At 44.8% G+C, this 18661-nt stretch overlaps 1 protein-coding gene across 6 annotated transcripts in view; it reads right to left on the bottom strand.

Annotated features, from left to right (window-relative positions):
- NTRK3 (neurotrophic receptor tyrosine kinase 3) overlaps positions 1 to 18661 on the bottom strand; it is a gene marked incomplete at both ends in the record, with an annotated part of 365601 nt that overhangs the window by 238865 nt on the left and 108075 nt on the right. For 4 of the 6 annotated variants that reach the window (XM_080692445.1, XM_080692446.1, XM_080692448.1 and 1 more), the window contains 7 exons: positions 4780 to 4882; positions 5704 to 5768; positions 7100 to 7123; positions 11542 to 11838; positions 12357 to 12498; positions 12895 to 13037; positions 14032 to 14189. In XM_080692445.1, coding sequence (XP_080548571.1) covers positions 4780 to 4882; positions 5704 to 5768; positions 7100 to 7123; positions 11542 to 11838; positions 12357 to 12498; positions 12895 to 13037; positions 14032 to 14189 — 932 coding nt within the window. The remainder of the gene's footprint in view (positions 1 to 4779; positions 4883 to 5703; positions 5769 to 7099; positions 7124 to 11541; positions 11839 to 12356; positions 12499 to 12894; positions 13038 to 14031; positions 14190 to 18661) is intronic. The other 2 variants (XM_080692447.1, XM_080692449.1) reach the window with 1 other exon arrangement.

Below are 18661 nucleotides of genomic sequence, written 5' to 3'. Positions count from 1 at the left end.
GTAATAGCAGAAAATTTTCCAAACATAGAGCAAGAGGTTGATACACAGGTCCAGGAAACTTATAGAACTCCCTTTAGACAGGATCGGAGAAGAGGATCCCCATGCCACATAATTGTCAAAATGACCAATGTGGAAGCCAAGCAGAGAATCTTAAAGGCAACAAAAACAAAGGGCCAAGTGACATTCAGAGGCAAACCAATTAGAATCACTCCAGACTTCCCAAACCAAGTCATGAGAGCCAGAAGGGCTTGGAGTAACATATTCCAAACTCTGAAAGAAAACAATTTCCAGCCAAAAATTTCCTACCCAGCAAAACTTTCTATCAAATTAGATGGAGAAATAAGAAGCTTCCATGACAAACAGAAACTGAAGGAATTTATGTCTTCAAAACCAGCACTAGAGAAAATACTCAAAGATTAACTACAAAGAAGAAATAGGTAACACACACCAGAACCAGAGAAACAAGAGTTTCCATCCAACAGACAACTAAGATTGGTTATCTGTGGAGATTCATTATTTATGTTAGTCTTTTACCTATCTCTAAAGGGTATTGTTTGCCTTTATTGTTGTTAATTTTTAGGATTTCTAGTTGGAATATTAATATACCTTCAGATATAGCATTTGGAAATATTTTATCCCATTCTATTAGTAACTGTTAACTCTGTTTACATTGTCTTTGGATATACAATATTTTTTTTTTATTTTTTAGGGAGTTTGTATACTCTTCTGTTGCCTGTGCCATTGAAATCATATCCAAGAAATCACTGCCAATTTCAATGTTGTGAGGTTTTATGACCCAGATTTTCTCCTAAAAGTTAATAGTCTTAAGATTTATATTTAGGTCTTTTATCTATTTTGAGTTAATATTTGTATATGGTATTAGGTAAGGGTCCAATTTTATTCTTTTCCATGTAATTATTATTTTTCAACAATATTTAGTTAAAAGATTATTATTTCCACCACCAAATGTTCATGGAAACCTTGTCAAAAATAACTTGACAATATAGGGAAGAGTTTAGCTCTAGGCTTGTATTTAACTCCAATAGTTTATATATCTGCCTTTAGAACAGTACTACACTGTTTCAATTATTGTAGCTTTATATGGTATGAAATCAGAAAATATATATCTTCTAGCTTTGTTCTTTTTCAAGATCGTTGTGGGTATCTAGAGTCCATATTCCATATTAGGATAGATTTTTTTTCTGAAAAATAAATACATAAATATATGATAGTTTCACCAAAAAAATAGAAAAAAAAATATTCTCTGGTAAGAAAGAAAGTAAAAAGAAATATTGAAATGTTATCTTTAAGTCATCAAAAGCTTGGTATCAGACAAATGAAACTGTTATGTGAGATTATCATTTTTAAGTTTGGATAAATTGCTATAATACTAGATGTCAACCACTAAGCCAAGCATGGGAGGGAGGGATGGGGAGAGAATGGGGTGGGGATTGGGTGGGGGCTGACTGGGCGATGTGTGCATGTATGTCTACAAAAGTTTGTATCCCACTATGATGTATGAATACAGTGCACCAATAAAAAAATTAAAATAAATAAATAAATAAATATAAATATAAAGCAAAACAGTTAGCAGTTGTGTATTCTAGATGGTAGGAATTTGAGTATTTGTTCATTTAATCTCTTTTTTTTTTCTCAGAAGGAAGGAAAACTCATGCTAATAGGCCCTCCATATCTTTACACTACATTTCCAGGCCCTCAAATGTAGATGGAAGGAATTGTTTTTGTATGTTCCTCATCACCCCACTCGACTTTCCACTACCCAGGCATCTCTGATTTCCAAATTAGCCCTGCCTAACCCATTGCTCATTTATAAACTGTGCGTTTTGATGATTAGAACTAAAGCCACCTATTTCTACGTTCAACAAGCATTTGTCAAATGCAGTGCAAAGTTTCAGGAGCTCTGGGCTTCTGCCCCATGGCTTCTGCCATCAGTTGTTCCTGGCCTAGGAGGATAGACAGATGAATGTGAACAACAACAAAAAATGACCATGCACAGAGACAAGTGAATAAAAAAGGTATTTTTATTACATAGTATTTGGGACAAAGTGGGTGTGATGAAATTTCCAGAAGTTCCTTCATGGAAAAACAATAAAAGAAATCTGTGAAGGTTTAGCTATAAAGAAGGCAGCAATGACCCCCAAACAGCTCCCTTTATATGCCAGTTATGGTCTCGATCTTAGGTGCCCCCCAAGGTCCATGTTCTAAAACTACTGGAAGCCAGTGGAACCTGTAAGAGGAGGGGCCTTGTGGGAGAAAGTTAGGTCACTGGGGTGTGCCTGGGAGGGAAGATTGGCACTCTGGCTCCTTCCTATTTCTCTCTTTGCTTGCTGGCCACCATGAGGTGATCAGTCCTTCCCCATCATACACTCCCACCATGATATACCATACTGTCACAGCCTTAAAAGCAAGAGGCCCAGTGGCCCTAGACTGAAAACTATAGCTGTGAGCCAAAATAAGAAACCTTTTCCTCCTTGCAAGTCTATTTCCTCAGGTATTTTTGTCACAGCAATGAGAAGCTAACTCATACAATTACCCACAAATTTCAGCCCTCACAGCAACCTCATTAGGTAGGCCAACTTACTCCCATTTTGCAGTTGAGAAAACAGAGAAGGTAAGTTACAATGATAGTCTCACCCAAACTTGAAAATTTAAAGCTGAGATGGTGGATGTACAGAATTCATTTAAGGTAGAACTGGGAGACTTCCAGTACCCAGGCTCTGTTTCCTAGACTGACACTCACTGGCAATAAAAGAGCAAGGTTATCTGCCACTTGAGGCATATCCTTGTTTATCCTAAAGCGAGACCTGAACACATTCTAGCTTCATAAAGATCAGAGAGATGCAGGATTAATTCTAAACAATCTTAGACTTACCATCTGATCTTGCCTCTAACACCCACCTAACTTCTGTAAATTGCCTGACTTTAGAAGAGGGGGCATTTCACTTCCACCAATGTGGGCATGCTCTCAGCCCAACTAGAGCCAAGGAAGGCAGCTCAGCCTGGGAGAGGGGAGCGGGGCCTGAGAGAGGCCTCCGGGACAGCTGAGGGGAGGCACCGCCCTGGGTGCTAATCCATCCGACATGGGGACACGCCGTTCCAGAAACAGGATGACAATTAATAGGAAAAATCTGCTCGCACAGCACTGCCAAGCATCTTGCAGGGTCTCAGCTGGTGGTGCGCCTCAGAGGAAGAGCAATAATGCCCCATTCTTCCTTTTGGTCAGTGTCCCAATGTTTTCTCAGGTGGAAGGAAGAAGGACTTGGAAGGTTCCTCCCATGGTAGGAAAACATTGTAAAAACAATACTGCCAGTGCTCAAAGCCAAAGCCCAAGACGTGCTAGGATGGAGGGCTTAGGTTGGTTGAGCTCAGCTGGTGGTCTTCTCTTATAAACCTGTGGAACCCTGCCGGGCACTTAGCAACCACTGGCAGGTGAAACATCTCCAGCCACAGTGCCTATCAGTGGTCTAATCTTAAGCCACCAAACTTCTATCCTCTCTTTATAATTTCCCTGTACCTATGCTTCTCTTGGTCAAAATATATCAGACAAGTCAAGAAACCTTGGCTGGCCTTGCTAGTATTTACTCAGGTTCGCCAAAAACAGAGTGCAGAAATAGAAGCCTCCTGGAAATCGGAGGAGTTTGGCCCCATGTGCTGGGTGTCTTGGTAGATATCAGTGGTCTTGAATTTTAAGGCCAGGACAGACTCTTTGGAGAATATAACAAAAGCCATGGTGTAATTCCATTCTGTATACAAGCACTCAAACCTGATTTAACTTCAGGAGATATTGTTTCTATGAGCACCATTCACGGACTCTCCTTCAGTCCCTAAACCTCAAGGCCAGGACCCTCACCACAGATACCAACCCCTGTAGAGAAGCCATAGAAGTTCAACCTTTCAGATCTTGGTCTCACCAGCAGATACCAGCCCAAATTCTGTCAAAGCAACCTTTGACCCTCTCTTTGTACCCGCCCCCACCAAGTATCCTTTATACATGGAAAACACACCCAAAACTATATCTTAAAATTCAAGTTGCTGTTTTGGAACTGGTGCCCAGCCTCCCTTGAGCCACTAGTCACATCCATCTCTGGGACCCAGCAGGTGGATACTAATTCACCATGTTAACCCCTTTCACACCAGTTCCCTTACCCAACCCTTGGCGGAATGCCACATCCCACCACCTCACCCATGCCATAACAGAGTTGAGTACTCTGTGTCATGGAAGCTAGCCAGCACATTTAGAAATCATGTTGCTCTTGGCACCCATTCCGGGACTCTGTGTAGAGCTACGTGCTGAGAGACCATGGCACAGGCAGCTTTTCAATACCAGAGTGTGCCACCTAGGTCTAGCTGTTCTGCTTCCTTCCCAACAGGACTCCAAAGAAGGGTGTAAATGAGAAAGAAAAAAAGAGCAGGACACTCAAAACAAAAGTCTCTTTACCTGTCAATAATGAAAAAAAAAAACCAAAGTCCTCTTCATTTTTCCTTTAATCCAACTTTCTTCCACATTATCCTCATCACACAAGTCCATCTGAACAATGTCTACCAGCGTCACAGCAAAACTGTGGCCCATAGTTCGGGTCCCAAAGATCCCAATACATCCTTTAGCCCATAATTATTGAAAAAAAAAGGATATAGATAAAAGAGAATTCCACCAGAACCACTGAGGCACCAAGACCAGGATCTCTCTCAGGGCACAAATTAAAACAGCATCTTTTGATCAAAATGAGCCGCGCCCCCCCCCCAACAATCCCACCTTACCCTTCATTCCAAATTTTGATCGACGACCATACTTGTTGATCATGATAAAGAGAACCACCAACAGGACACAGGCAAAAGCAGCAAGTCCCACTGCAATGGATACCTGTCAGGAGCCAAACACAGCAAGTCAGAGACTGTCGTGGGAAACTTAAGGGTCTTAAAAGTAACGTGTGTGACCAGATGCCAAGAGTACTGCTGCTGTAGCAAGTACAGCTACACACACACACACACACACACACACACACACGCACACGCACGCACACACACACACACACACACACTTTGCAACTGAATAAGGCCTTAAAAGTAACTTAGGAGACACCAATATTTTTTTTTTAATTTTTAAATTAAAAAACATAAATTTCCTAACTCAATTACAGAGTGCCATGATTCTCTCACCTGAAGTCCCATTCTAGAGATGCAAAAACAAACCCTAGGGACTTTCTATTGTTTTAATTAGCAAGCAAATTCTACATTTTCACAATGAAATATTTACATAATATTCTTCCCCAGGAAGGTCTAAGAGATTTGGACCCTCCATTCCTTTCCTCCCCAGGGAAATCTCGGTCTCTGAGAGAGTAGGGCTTGAAAAGCCCACTCAAAGGGATGCTCTGACAACTCAGACGCTGGCAGAAGGCTTGTGCAGTTATCTGGCCTTGCAAACAAGGCCCAGCCAGGCTCCTGACAGCCAGGGGATTATCAAACTGTTCTCTTCCGAACCCTGGGGCTTGGAGCAGATCCTCAAAGACTTCCTCAAACAATGAACTCTTCCCATCAAACAAGGAAGATTTAAACTGCCTGAGGAGGGATTGTCATATAAGTACTGAGGTTCCAAGTGAGATATTACTTGGAAAAGCAACTCAAATGAAGTCAGAAAATGACCACACCAGTCAACACATTCCTCTTGACCAAGAAGTGACTCACCCCAAAGGTGTCTTCCTCTGGTTTGTGGGTCACAGTGATAGGAGGTGTGGGGCTCACTTCGGATTCTGAAAACCAAACACAAGAAGATGGTGGTTAGCTTCCTGGCCCTGCTCTGCCCTGCCCAGCCCCTGGGCCCACTTGATGCTCCCATTGGAGAAGGCCATCTAGATTCCAGGTTCCCCCAGCCTACCCTCAAGGTATGCAGGAGTCCCCAGAGCCCAGGACCGTGTCTTCCCTCCAGCTAGAGCTACAGCCCAAGGGCCAGCTCCATAAGGAATAAAGATCCATCATTTCTACCTCTTACCCAGATTTCAGAAAAAATACTGTAACCTGGGCAATGTGCACCATAAGCTATGGGATAGAAAAGAGGAAAATGACTTGGGATCCTGGCCAGGATATGGATTAGGCAAATTTTACTGGTGATGGCAGCTGTTGCTGGCATTCTGTCACTCCTGGCCATGGGAGTGACAGAATTCCACTCCCTGCCTCTCCTCCGCCCTTCCTCTTTCGCTCTTTCCTCCCCAGTGAGAGCCAGCCCTGTGGACTTATAAATTACCCAGTATTTGTTCATAACACAGTAGCAGCTCCCAATAGGAAATGCTCCCTTTACCCAAGAAGGCCCAATGGGAAAAACTCCATCCAGAATAAGATGCCCCCAACCTGAAATTCTTGGAAGGAGCCTTTGAGAAGTTTACAGATCCCCTAAGACTGAGGACAATTAGAGTAATCCCAACTGATCTTTAGGGCCCTAAACAGGAGTGGTCAGCTGTCTCAAACCAGTGACTGCTGCTCTTGTTCCCAACCACCATGAGGAAGAAAAGAGAAAAGAAAATACAAGTTCCCCACCTCCCACAAGTAGAACTCCAAACCCTTTTAGGATTATCTAGCCCTAGACCCAAATCACTTATAAACTGAGTCTCGATTATTCCATTAGAGGACACACAAGCCTACCTGGAGGCCTTATAAATCACAGCTCTACCCAAGGTGGGTTCTGGCCAAATTCTTGGGCTCTTGAAGCAAGTGAGAAACACTAACATGTTTATAGGCTCCAAATTTTCTCTTCAAGAACAACTGAGAAGATCAATAGGGGTCTACCAGGGCACATGAAACCCCGTATCCTTCCTGCCCCTTTTCATCAAGGTAAGGAGACCCACAGTATGGCCATACCTTAGAAGGCTTCCCGGAGGAAACTGAGGCACATAATAATAACCAAAAAAAATGGGGGGCTTGGAACTACCACCCATAGTTCCTTTCCACAGTACACTCAGATGTCCTCAGCTAAGATAGGCCTGGGGATTAGGGAGAATAGGAAAGAGGGCTGTCTGGATTCAGTATTTACCCAAATTATTTATTCCAAACTAAATCAGTTTCAAAGCAAAAAGGAAAGCAGACTTACCTAAGTCAAAGATATCTGTGCTCTCTGCAAAAAGAAATCAAGAGGTAATTAACAAAAATGTAGTAGAAATCAGAACAGACGCCACATCAGAAAAATAGCTATGACTTTTCCCCCATATCAATATCCCATGTGCCCTCAGCAATGACATGCTCAAATCCTGGCCACATCATCCCTTCCTGATTACAGCTTCTTCTCTTTATTGGTGGTCCTCCAGCTGGAGGAGGAACGAGAGAGAAAGCTCCTGGTTTCAAAAGAGGTGATCCACTTGGAAACTAGAAACCAAACCAGTTTCATTAAAAAATGGGGACTGAAACCCTGATGCACATCTCATCCACAACCCTTTCTCCTTCAGGGCCCAGAGCACTGTGATGGTGCTCCAGGTAGAGCCAGCTATGATCTCAAGATGAAATGCAAGTCAGTATGCTGAGTGGATTGTAGTAAGTTACTGAGAAGCTCTTGGGAATCCCTCTGGAATCTGTTTATCCTCCAGATGAAAATGTGTTATTTGAAGTTTGGCCTCTAGAAATGATTTACCTAACAACAAAAGCTAAACCTTAACACCAGTTATGAGCCATGGCTTATACTAAATGCCTAGGTAACATATCCCCCAATCTTTCTAACCATCCTTAGAGGTAGGTAACATTATCTTCATTTAAAAAATAGAGAAACAGGCCAGGTGTGGTGGCACACGCTTGTAATCCCAGCATTTGAGAGGCTAACATAGAAGGATTGCAGTTTGTGGACAGCCTCGGCTACTTACTGAGGCCCTTTGCAACTCAGTGAGACCCTGTTTTGAAATAAATAATAATAGCTGGGTGTGGTGGCGCGTGCTTGTAATCCACGCGCTTGGGAGGCTGAGACAGGAGGATCGCACAGGTTCGAAGCCAGCCTCAGCTACTTAGTGAGGCTCTCAGGAACTTAGTGAGACCCTGTTTCTAATAAAATATAAAATAGGTCTGGGAGTATAGCCCGGAGGTAGAAAGCCTCTGCATTCCACCCCCTGTGCCATAAAAGAAAGAAAGAGAGAAAGAAAGAAAGAAAGAAAGAAAGAAAGAAAGAAAGAAAAAAGAAAGAAAGAAAGAGAAAGAATAAAATATAGGGCTGGGGATGTAGTTCAAAGGTAGAATGTCCCTAGGTTCCTTTCCTAATACTGAAAAAAAAAAATAGGGAAACACGCTTATAGATTTAAGTAACTAATCAAACGACTCTCATCTAGGTAGGAATTAGAGCAGGATTCAAATCCAAGATTGGAGATTGGGCTCTTAACTTCTCTAGCAACATGCATGAACTTCATCTCTATATCCTTTTACCAGGAGGGTAATGGCTATCATTCTTCAATGAAAGGACTGAGAACTCCTTGAGGAAAAAGATGATTTGGGGACAAGGGCAGGGGAAATGCAAGATCTGCTTAGAATAGCTTTAGTACTAGGAAATAAGAAAGTGCTTAAAAATTAACGGGTGATATATATATATATATATATATATATATATATATATAGAGAGAGAGAGAGAGAGAGAGAGAGAGAGAGAGCTGAGAAAGGAGCTTCCAATGGCCAAATGTGAAGCAATTTGAGAAACAAAATAATAATGATTATGGACTGTCATAGACCGAAGTAAAGTCATAGCCCCCCAGTGCAAGTATGTGGAGATAGGGTGTCTAGTTAGGTGCTTAAGTTAAAATGAGGTCATTAGAGTGGCCTCTCATCCAGTATGATTAGTGCTCTCATAAGAAGAGGAAATTAAGATGTATACATGCACAAAAGGATGACCAACACGTGAGGACACAGAGAGATGATGGCATCCAAAAGAAGGTGAGAGGCCTCAGAGGATCCCAGTCCTGTCAATGCTGCTGTCTGATTTCTAGCCTCTAGAATCGTAAGAGGAAGCACGTCTGTTGCTCAAGCCACCCAGTCCATAGTACTTTATTACGGCAAACCTAGACAAACTGCATGGGAATCACAAATATATCTATAGATCCCTACAGAGAGAAAGATTTCATTGAATAAATCAATTGGGAAAGAAGGGAACACTCATCCTTATGGCAAAATTCCAACTAATAAATGGAGAAGGAAGGATAGAAATAGAAAAATCTTCATTTGGCAAATACCATGGTAATCATCTTACACAAGACTACTCAATGAGTGTTAAAAGTAGTACATGAAAGAATGATAAGAAACAACTTATTTATGTAGTTTCAAATCATTCTTCTTTTTTTTTTTTTGGTGGTACTGGGGTTCCTGGAAGCCGTTCTACCTCGGGGCTACACTCTCAGACATATTTTTATATTTTTTATTTGGAAACAGGGTCTCTTAAGCCAGCGAGGCTGGCTCTGAACCAGCGCCATCCTCCTGTCTCCACCTCCCAAGAGCGGGGATTACAAGTGTGCACTACCACACCCGGCTTCATTATTCTTATTAATTACAAGGGGGTAAGAGTAACTTTGCAACAGAGAAACCTGGCAGACATCACCTTGACCAAGTGATACAGTTAATATCACGGTGATCAGACATGGTGGCTCATGTGCTCCCCAATTTGATATAACCAAGGGGCAGTGCACCACTTCTGAGATACTCATGCCGAAAATGCAGAGCTGGAATTTAATCATGAGAAATAAACCAAAAAACTCAAATTGAGGGTCAGTCTAGAAAATAACTAGAGAGCCTTCTTCAGAAATGCCAAGATTGTGAAAGACAAAGACAGAACTGTCTAGACCAAGGTAACATGGAACCGAATGCAACGGATAATCCTGAACTGGATCCAAAGGAGGTGCATGGACAAGTGGTCAAATCTAAGTCAAGTCTGTAGATAGGTAACAGTGTCCTGCCAATGCTAATGCCCTGGCTTTGACCATTGTGTTGTGGTTAGATACCTTATATCTTGAAAAGCTGGATGAAGGATAAGAGGAATTTCTTTGTACTACTTTGTAACTCCTTTTTTTTTTTTTTTTTTTTGGAAAGCCCAAACTGTTTCAAAATAAAAAGTTTTTAAAAAATCTTAAAAATTAAAAGAGACACAGATGAATGCTCTCAGAGTTTCTGATTTAGAAAGTTTGGGTGGGTCTCAAAAACTTGCCTTTCTAACAAATTCTCAGGTGACACTGAGATTACACTATACTATCCCTCCTCTCACCACAAGCCTCCACACCCTGAAAAATAAAAGTAGTTCATTCATTCACTCATCCATCCATTCATTAATTCATTGTGAGTCTTTTATTCTCCAGGCCCTTGACTATGCCCTCAGGGTCATCATAACCATAGATATAATAAGTATGGGCCAGGAGATACTCTTCTGTAAATACCAATGGGGGACAGTATGTTTTCTGTGGCGTCTTCCTTCAGAGAAGGTCCTTCTTATCGAAAATGCACTGTTGCTTTTTTGCTAGTTTGTGGCTTGTTCTGTGTTGCTGTGGGAGAGAGCATCCCAGGAATGTCACACCCTCTCCTCAACTGTAGGTGACCCAATGCTGGACTTATAGAGAAGCTAAGGCGATAGCTTCAGAGCCCCAGACAAGAGGAGCCAGACCCATCTGCAGAATCATTAATTTGCAAATTTCTCAGAAGGCGCTTGTTTGTTAGAGAATGTTCTCACATCAGCCAAATGTTTTGGCCGAGTCCGTGAACCCTGTAATCTCCAAATCAGTCTATGAATGTTTAAATCCTTTTGCCGGAGCCTGGAGGCATTTATATATCAGAGCTTTGGAAGAGGGGGAACATCTTGACTGCTCCCTAATCTGTGGCAGGGACCCAGACCCAGACATTCACACTGGAAGAGGCTGGACAGAGGAATGCTGCTACCCTCTGACCCCCACCAGCAGGCTGAGAGAAGGACTGCGTCAGCCTGTCAAACACGATTGGCCTGGGACTGCTCTGTGCCACAAATAGAATACACCAGTTTCCTCTAGCCCAGACTTTGACTCATCAGGAAGAGCCCTTCAGGTGCATGAACCTTCACCATTACCTAGTTTAGTACTGGAATGTTCCTCCAAAAGTCCATGTTGAAAGCATGGTCCCCAATACAGCAAGGTTCAGAGGTGGGATTTTTAGGCAGTGACTGGATCAGGACATCTCTGACCTCACGAGTAGATTAATCCATCAAATGGACTGATAGCTGAATGAACTACTAGCACATGGAATCTAGCTAGAGGAAATAGTACACTGGGGGTGCGTACTGGAAGGGTTTGTCTTATCCTTTCCCCTTTCTTCTCTTTCTGCTTCCCAGCCGCTATGAGATGAGTAGCTGCGCTCTGCCTGCCACTATGATGTCTGCCTTGGAGCCAGCCAACTATAGAATGCACCTCTGAAACCCTAAGCCGAAATAAACCTTTCTTTCTCTCTGTTGTGCACGTCTGGTATTTTGGTCACAGAGATGAAAAAACAGACTAAAACAACACCCCCATTCTGGAAGGAATTGGTGCACCCCAGACTGTGCCGCACTGCCCTCACCTGGAAAGGGCTCCTTGAGAAAGTGGCCGTTGATGGTCTGGTTGGCCGTACCGAGTGGGTTTTTGGCAATAAGGGTATAGTTGCCGTTGTTGTAGTGGGTGGGCTTGTTGAAGAGCAGGCAGCCCTCGGAGACCTCGCCCTCCTGGTAATACTCCACATGAATGATCTTGGACTCCCTCAGTGGCTGCCCGTTGTGCAGCCAGTGCAGAGTGGGCGGGGGGTTGCCGCGCACCACGAATTCGATGCAGTGCTCCAGGCGCAGCTCGGGCTCCTCCAGGCTCACCACACGTGGGGGGTCTATGGGGAAAGAGGTTGGCTGAAGTTAGGACATAGAATCTCCTGTGTCCTGGAGTAACCTTGCAGGTATTGAGATGAGAACCTTGATTCCTCCCTACCCAGAGCTAAAAAGGTCAAGGGAAGCAGAGGTCCCACTAGCACCCCAAAAGATGGGAAGGGATGTCTATCTCCATACAACCTTCTTGGATATACTTAAACTAGATGATTCCCTCTCAAGACCCTCTAGGGGTTTAATCAAAGGCAAAATTGACCACCTTAGGGCCAATTTTATACCTTACGGGTATACTGAAGATGTTTTTGAATTGAAGGAAAACCATCTTTGGAGGACCAGGACACCCTTTCTTGGGTTTCCTGTCCAAGGACTTACTTCTCAGTCCTGCCCTGTGAAAGCCCTTTTGCCCCTGATGGTGGAAGGGTCATTGCTCTATCTTGGCTCCAGCGCCCTCCCTGGTCTCTGCCCCCTCCCTGGCCTCCTGCACCGGTGCCCCCTCAGTGTGCACCATCTTGCATGTGCTTACAGTAAACAGTGAGGGCGACGCTGGCGTTGCTCATGCCCACCACGTTCTCAGCAATGCACGTCAGGGTGAAGCCATTGTCCTCACTCGTCACGTTCACCAGCGTCAGGTTGATGGCATGTACATTGGTCCAATTCAAGTTTGTCTGAAAACCCAAATAAAGAGACAATAACCAAACCATTTCCACAAGGCTGGCTTCCCTACCTAACCCCCAAGCACCCTTAAGAATTAAGAATGTGATGGAAGTCTTTCTAGTGGAAGCACACTGACCAAGTGCCAGTCTCTTCGTGAATAGTTCAGTAACCTTCTCTTAACACTACCAGTTGAATGGTAGCATTATGCCCGTATTACAGAGGAGAGAACTAAGGTGCAGAGAGGTTGAGCAGTATGTATAAGATCAAAATGGCTAAAAAAATGTGGCAGGTAGATGAAACCCAGGCCTACTTGTTTCTTCCTGTAGTGATGGGACCACAGATTTTCCCTCTTCTTGATGACTAAGAGGTGATCTTTCCTTGGCCTCCCGATGGGGCCTGCTGCTTACCTGGTGGGTGTTGATGGACTGCAGCCCACTGACCATCCAGTCCACATCAGGCAGGGGTGATCCAGAGCCATTGCAAGTGATGACAGCATTATCACCCTCACGTACTGTAAGGTTCACGTGGCTCACGCTGATCTCAGGAAGATCTGAGAGCAGGGGAGGACAGGAGTGGTGAAAAGGCAGGCAGAAACTACCCAAAAGGTGCTCCACCCTGGGCTGACAGCAGCACCTCTTGCTTTGCCCAGAAATGATTCCAACACAGCCTGCTTGTATTCTTGGAAGATCTAACTCCAAGATGCCTCCCATTCCCTCCCCAACAGACAGCAGAACTCAGAACTGAAGCTCACACAGCTGGATGCTCCTACATGTCAGAAGCAGATGCTCAAAAAGGTACATGTTCATCCATCCCTTCCTCCCTCCTTTCCTTCCTTAGTTTTATTATTTATGTATTTATTTACATTTTGGTACTGGGAATTAAACACAGAGGGTTCTACCTCCAAACTACAACACCAGCCTTTTTTACTGTTTTATTTTGAAACATAGTCTCACTAAGGTGCTGAGGGCCTCACGAAATTGCTGAGGCTGGCCTCCAACCTGCAATTTTCCTTATCTCTATCTCCTAAGTACTGGGATTATATGTGCCACCACACCTGGCTTTGAGTAATGCATTTCTAGCAACTGGACCCAATGGTTCCATTCCATGTTGAGCACTGGTTCTCACAAAACTGGTATGTATGTTTTGGATACCAGGGGGAGCTTGCTGGAAACTCAAGCATTCTGATCTAGGAAACAACTTTTCCAAAAGCTCCTTAAGTGCTCCCAGTAGAGGAAGCCAGATACCATGCTTTGAGACACAAACCTTTAGGTTTGGTACAAAGGTAACTCACAGAGAGAAAGAGAATCTGATCTGATGAGAAGGGCTACATGTAACTCCTATCTGCTTTCCTGAAACCAACCCTCCCAGGGCTGGCTCAGCAGTGATCAGGGAGGGGAAAGGTGAGTCCGATCTGTACCCAGCTGCAGAAGTCAAGGTCAGAGGTGGTTGGGAAAAAGACCCTGGCCCGCCCAGTGAAGGTGCCCCCCACCTCTGGGATCTGAGGGTGCCTCCCTGGAGCCAGCGGGGAAGGGCTGCCCACTCACCACACTGACTGAGGTTCATGCGGAAGAGGGGGAGCTGGGAGCCATCGGCATTGATGCAGTAGAGGTTCTGGCTGTTCAGCCTGGCCTCGCCCTGCTCCTGCCACAGCTGCATCCAGCGGATGTCACAGCTGCAGTTGAAGAAGTTCTGCTCCAATCTCCTGTGGGCAAGAAGAGAGGGGAAGGAACCCCTGAACCCAAGATGGCCCGGCTTCCTCCCAGGGCTGAGGCCGACAGGGCCCCCCACCTGCTCTTCAGGGATGGAAGGAAAAAGGAGTTGAGGTCATGTAAGAAGGGAAGAAAGAAAAAGAGAAAAAGAGAGGGAAGAAACAAACAACTTATAAGTGCGTGAATTTATTTAATTTTAAGAATAATATATTCATTTTTTTAAAATCATCTCACTTAAGGCACCTGGCAAAGACCCTTTTAAAGGCACCAGGTCTGGATATTCCTCTTCTCAAAACCTGCCAATGGCTTCCCATTTCGCTGGAAGTCAAAGCCAAGTCCTCCGGAACCTATACCATCCCCACCACCTTTCTGACCTCATCTCTTACCACACTCCCTGGCTCTCCACCAGCCACACTGACCTTGCTGTCTACAAGCTCGCTGGCACCACAGGTCCCTTCCTACCTAGGAGCCTTTGGACTCGCAGCCCCCTTGGCCCATCATGCCCTTACCCAACAAATCTGTACAACCGCCTCCCTCGCTTCCATAAGGAAGTCTAGGGCTTTCCCAGGTCCCCTCTACACAAAAGCCACTCCCAACCCCTGTACTAACCATTCCCAGTCCCAGTCCCTGCTCTATTCTCCTTTCTAGAATTTGTCATCACCAGCAATCCTTTAAATATTTATTTTACTTTGTGTTTTTGTCTGTCTCCCCAAATAAAAATGAAGCTGCCCGGAGGTCAGAGATGGCCTATTTTGTTCATTGTTCTATACCTAGCACCTAAATTCTTGTTGAATAAGAGGAAGAAGCCAGGTGTGGTGGCACACACTTGTAATTGCAGCATTCTGGAGGCTGAGACCAGAGGATCACGGTTCACGGACAGCCTCAGCTACTTAGTGAGGCCCTCTGCAACTTAGTGAGACCCTGTTTCAAAATAAAGAATAAAAAATAGGGCAGGGCATGTAGCTCAGAGGTCAAATGTCCCTGGGTTCCATCCCCAGTCCCTCAAAAACAAAGAGAGATAGAGGTAGAGGTAGAGGTAGAGGTAGAGGTAGAGAGAGAGGGGAGGGGAGGGGAGTCTCCCTGGGGAAGTAGGTGGTGCATTACTTATAAGATATATTTAAAGCCTGTCTTGGGACCAGCTGTGTACCTTCATGAATTTAAGGAATCCATAGTAAGCACCTGTTCCAAATCTGATCCTTGGTTGAGTAACTGTTTCTAGATGAATAAGACAATCCCTGTCCTCCAGAAGCATTCAGACTGATGAAGAGGGATGTCTGATGTGGGAAGAGTCAAGTTCAAAACCCTCCCTCTCCACCAATTTCCCTTGTGACATGGAGAGGCACACTCCTTGGGGATTTGAAAAAAGTGGTAAATGGCATTAATCAATCCCAAGATTCTTAAAGAGCACCCAGTGAATCTGAGTGTCCATATTATTAGGGGAAGCATAATTCTAACTCTGGACTATTAAGAGGATCATTCTGTTGGTACTGACAAGGAGGGTGGTTGGGGCACTGCACCAAGTTCCTGGAAATTTTTGACAACTGGCAAATTCCAAAATAGTTCAGCATGCATTAGTATTAATTGGCTTTCAGGGGAAAGTGAGTTCCCTGGGGAGAGGACCAGTATTGTACAGGAACCAGGACACCTCCGGGAGAATGCATAAATACCCCTACAGGTTATCATTCTCTTAGCCCCGAAACATCCATGACTTCTGTCGGCATGTGGTACTCTCAGAAAAGCAGCCTTTAATTGGCACCTGCTTCTCACAACAGTTCTAGGAGATGGTCAGCACCATCCCTGTGTAGATAAGGGAGTCTGTGGATGTTTACAGGGTTACATCCTCTGCTCCAGGACCCTCAGTTCCACTGCTATGGAATAGCTTCCAACCTCAGTCTGTTGGACTCCAAAACCCATGCACTTTCCACAGATCTGCCCCAGGTGAAGCATGCCAGGGTGCCATGGGGATGCAGAGGGACATCAGAGATGACCCTGGCTTCAGCATCAGTGTTCACAGAGACAGAGATGGGTAAAGTCAGAGGGAAGCAACAAAGGCCAGGGGGTGCCACAGGTGGAGGTGTGAACGGTGTAGCCGAGGAGCACTGGGGAGTGAAGCTGGAAGTGTGTGCGGGAGCCAGATGGTGGAGGGCTTTTGTGGTCACATCAGGAAGCCTGGAATTTATCCAGGAGGCAGTGGGAAACCACTGAGTCCCTTAGAGCAGTAGAACAGTGGGAACAAAGTCACTCTGCAGGAAGAACATGCCAGCAGGACTTACACGGTAAACCAGAGGAGGGGAGCCAAGGCTGGGGACACCAGTTTAGGATGTCTTATCAGCACAGGGTCGCCATGTGCAGTTGTGTAGTTTGTGTATTTCTCAGAGAACCACTCAAAGCCATGAATGGGTCCAGATCAAGTGCTCTGTCCAGACCAAGCGCATCCACCCAGAGGGGGTGTCTTTACTAACTCATGCATAGGTGTTTGTCATACTGTCTAGTAAGGTCTAGGTCAATGTTCTCAAACTTTTGATCTCAAAACTCCTGTTCACTCTTGAAAATTTCCTGAAGACCTCAAACAGCTCTTTTTTAATGTAGATTATATTTGTCTCTCTTTGCCATATTGGAAATGAAGCTGAGAAAAATGTGAAACATCAGAATACAGAAGCGCATGTTCCAGGGTCATTAGAGTACTGATGTTACAGCATGTCCTTCTGGCTCTCAAAAACTCCAGGGCGCCCTTCTAAGATGTGGAGGGGTAGAAACATGCTAGCGTTGTTGCAATGAGATTCTACTTTGCGGTCTCACTGAGAGGGTCTGGGGACCCCCAAGTGGCCCTGGACCACCAGTTGAAAACTGTTGCCCAGTAAATAAGGGCCTTGAGTCGAATAGTAAAAAATTATAATGTAGGAAGAAACTGACCCAGCAAACATCACTAAGGAAGAGAACACACTCTCTACCTTCTTGTTGGAGTTAGAAGTCAAGGAGAGATCAGAAGATAGAAAGAAAGCCAGGTGTGGTGTCATGTGCCTATAATCCCAATACTTGGGAAGCTGAGACAAGAGGATCTCAGGTTTGAGGCCAGCCTGCTCAGCAATTTAGTGAGGTCCTCAACAACTTAGCAAGACCCTATTTCAAATACAAAAAATAAATAAAAAGGGCTGTGGATGTAGTCAAAGGTAGAATGCCTCCCTGGACTCAACTCTCAGTACCTCCCCCTTTCCCAGGGAAAAAAGAAGAGAAAGAAGAAGGGAGGGAGAAAGAGAGAGAAAGGAAGAAAATGAAACAGAAGAAAGGCAAAAGTGGAAGGTGAGGTTTTAAGTTCCAGGGGACAGAAAGTCAATGGCAAAGAGAACCATGTTTGGTTGAAAGTGAAAGGAAGAAATCGATGGAAAGGAAGTGATAAGGTGAATTAGCAGCGGGGACGGGGCAGGCTGGGGAGGGGAGATCAAGGTCCAGGGGAGGAGAACCAAGGACAAGTGGCAGTCTTGGAGCTGGTTACTTCACAGTCAAGCACGATGCCTGTGTGGTGGAGAAGTGGGATAGAGGGCGAGAAAGAGTGGGAGGAAGTAATCAAGAAAACACAGAAACAACAGGATAAAGTTTGTATTGCCAACACTCTGCCAAAGACTTTCCAGAAATTACTTGGTCTAGCCCTTTGACAGAGGGAACACAGGAAAAAGGGGACATCTAATGGCTTCCTCAGCAACACAGAACGTCACAGAGCCACCGATTGTGGGCAGGGAGGCCGTGGAGGTGGAGCTGTCCAGCAGGAGAGGCTTGGGAGCCCGGCTGGAGGGTGCTGAGCATCCAGATGCTGGAATCTGTGCAGGCAGATCCAGGTCAGCCTTGTTTTCCCCAGCTGCACACTTGACAAGATGTGACCATTCATTATTAAGTAGGTGCAAAAATACAAATTATCCACCTGGGTTGAAAGGATCAGACGATTGAGGAGCTCAGTAGTGTCACTGCCGGCCATGCAGCGCTGGCACAGCCCTGCCTCTTGCTGGCCTCCTGGCACCGCATTCATCAAGACATCTCAGTGGCCCCTGAAAGGCAGGTAGTGCCAAGTGTCCTGAGGCTGGAGGAAGAATTAGGTGAGACACTTGGTACATGCCCAAGATGCTGCCAGGCATGAGCTCAGTCACAGTGCTGAGTTCTTCTATCCTCTCCCTCCAGGGCTCTGCTTACAAGACTGGATCCCACAAAAAAAGATATGGGGTGTGTGTGTGTGTGTGTGTGTGTGTGTGTGTGTGTGTGTGTCTTAGTAATGAATCCAGGGACAGTCTATCTCTGAGCTACACCCCAAACCCTATTTAATTTTTAATTTTGAAGTAGGGTCTTGCCGAGTTGTTGAGGGCTCACTAAGTTGCCTGCATCCTCCAGTCTCAGCCTCCCAAGTACTGGGATCATGAGCAAACACCACCATGCCCGCCCGGCACAAAAAGATGTCTTGAGATTTAATCTTTCACTG

The sequence above is a fragment of the Muscardinus avellanarius genome (assembly GCF_963383645.1).
Source record: "Muscardinus avellanarius genome assembly, chromosome: 3".
Lineage (NCBI taxonomy): Eukaryota > Metazoa > Chordata > Mammalia > Rodentia > Gliridae > Muscardinus > Muscardinus avellanarius.
The sequence above is the reverse complement of the archived record's forward strand: the minus strand, read 5'-3'. Positions and strand labels throughout refer to the sequence as shown.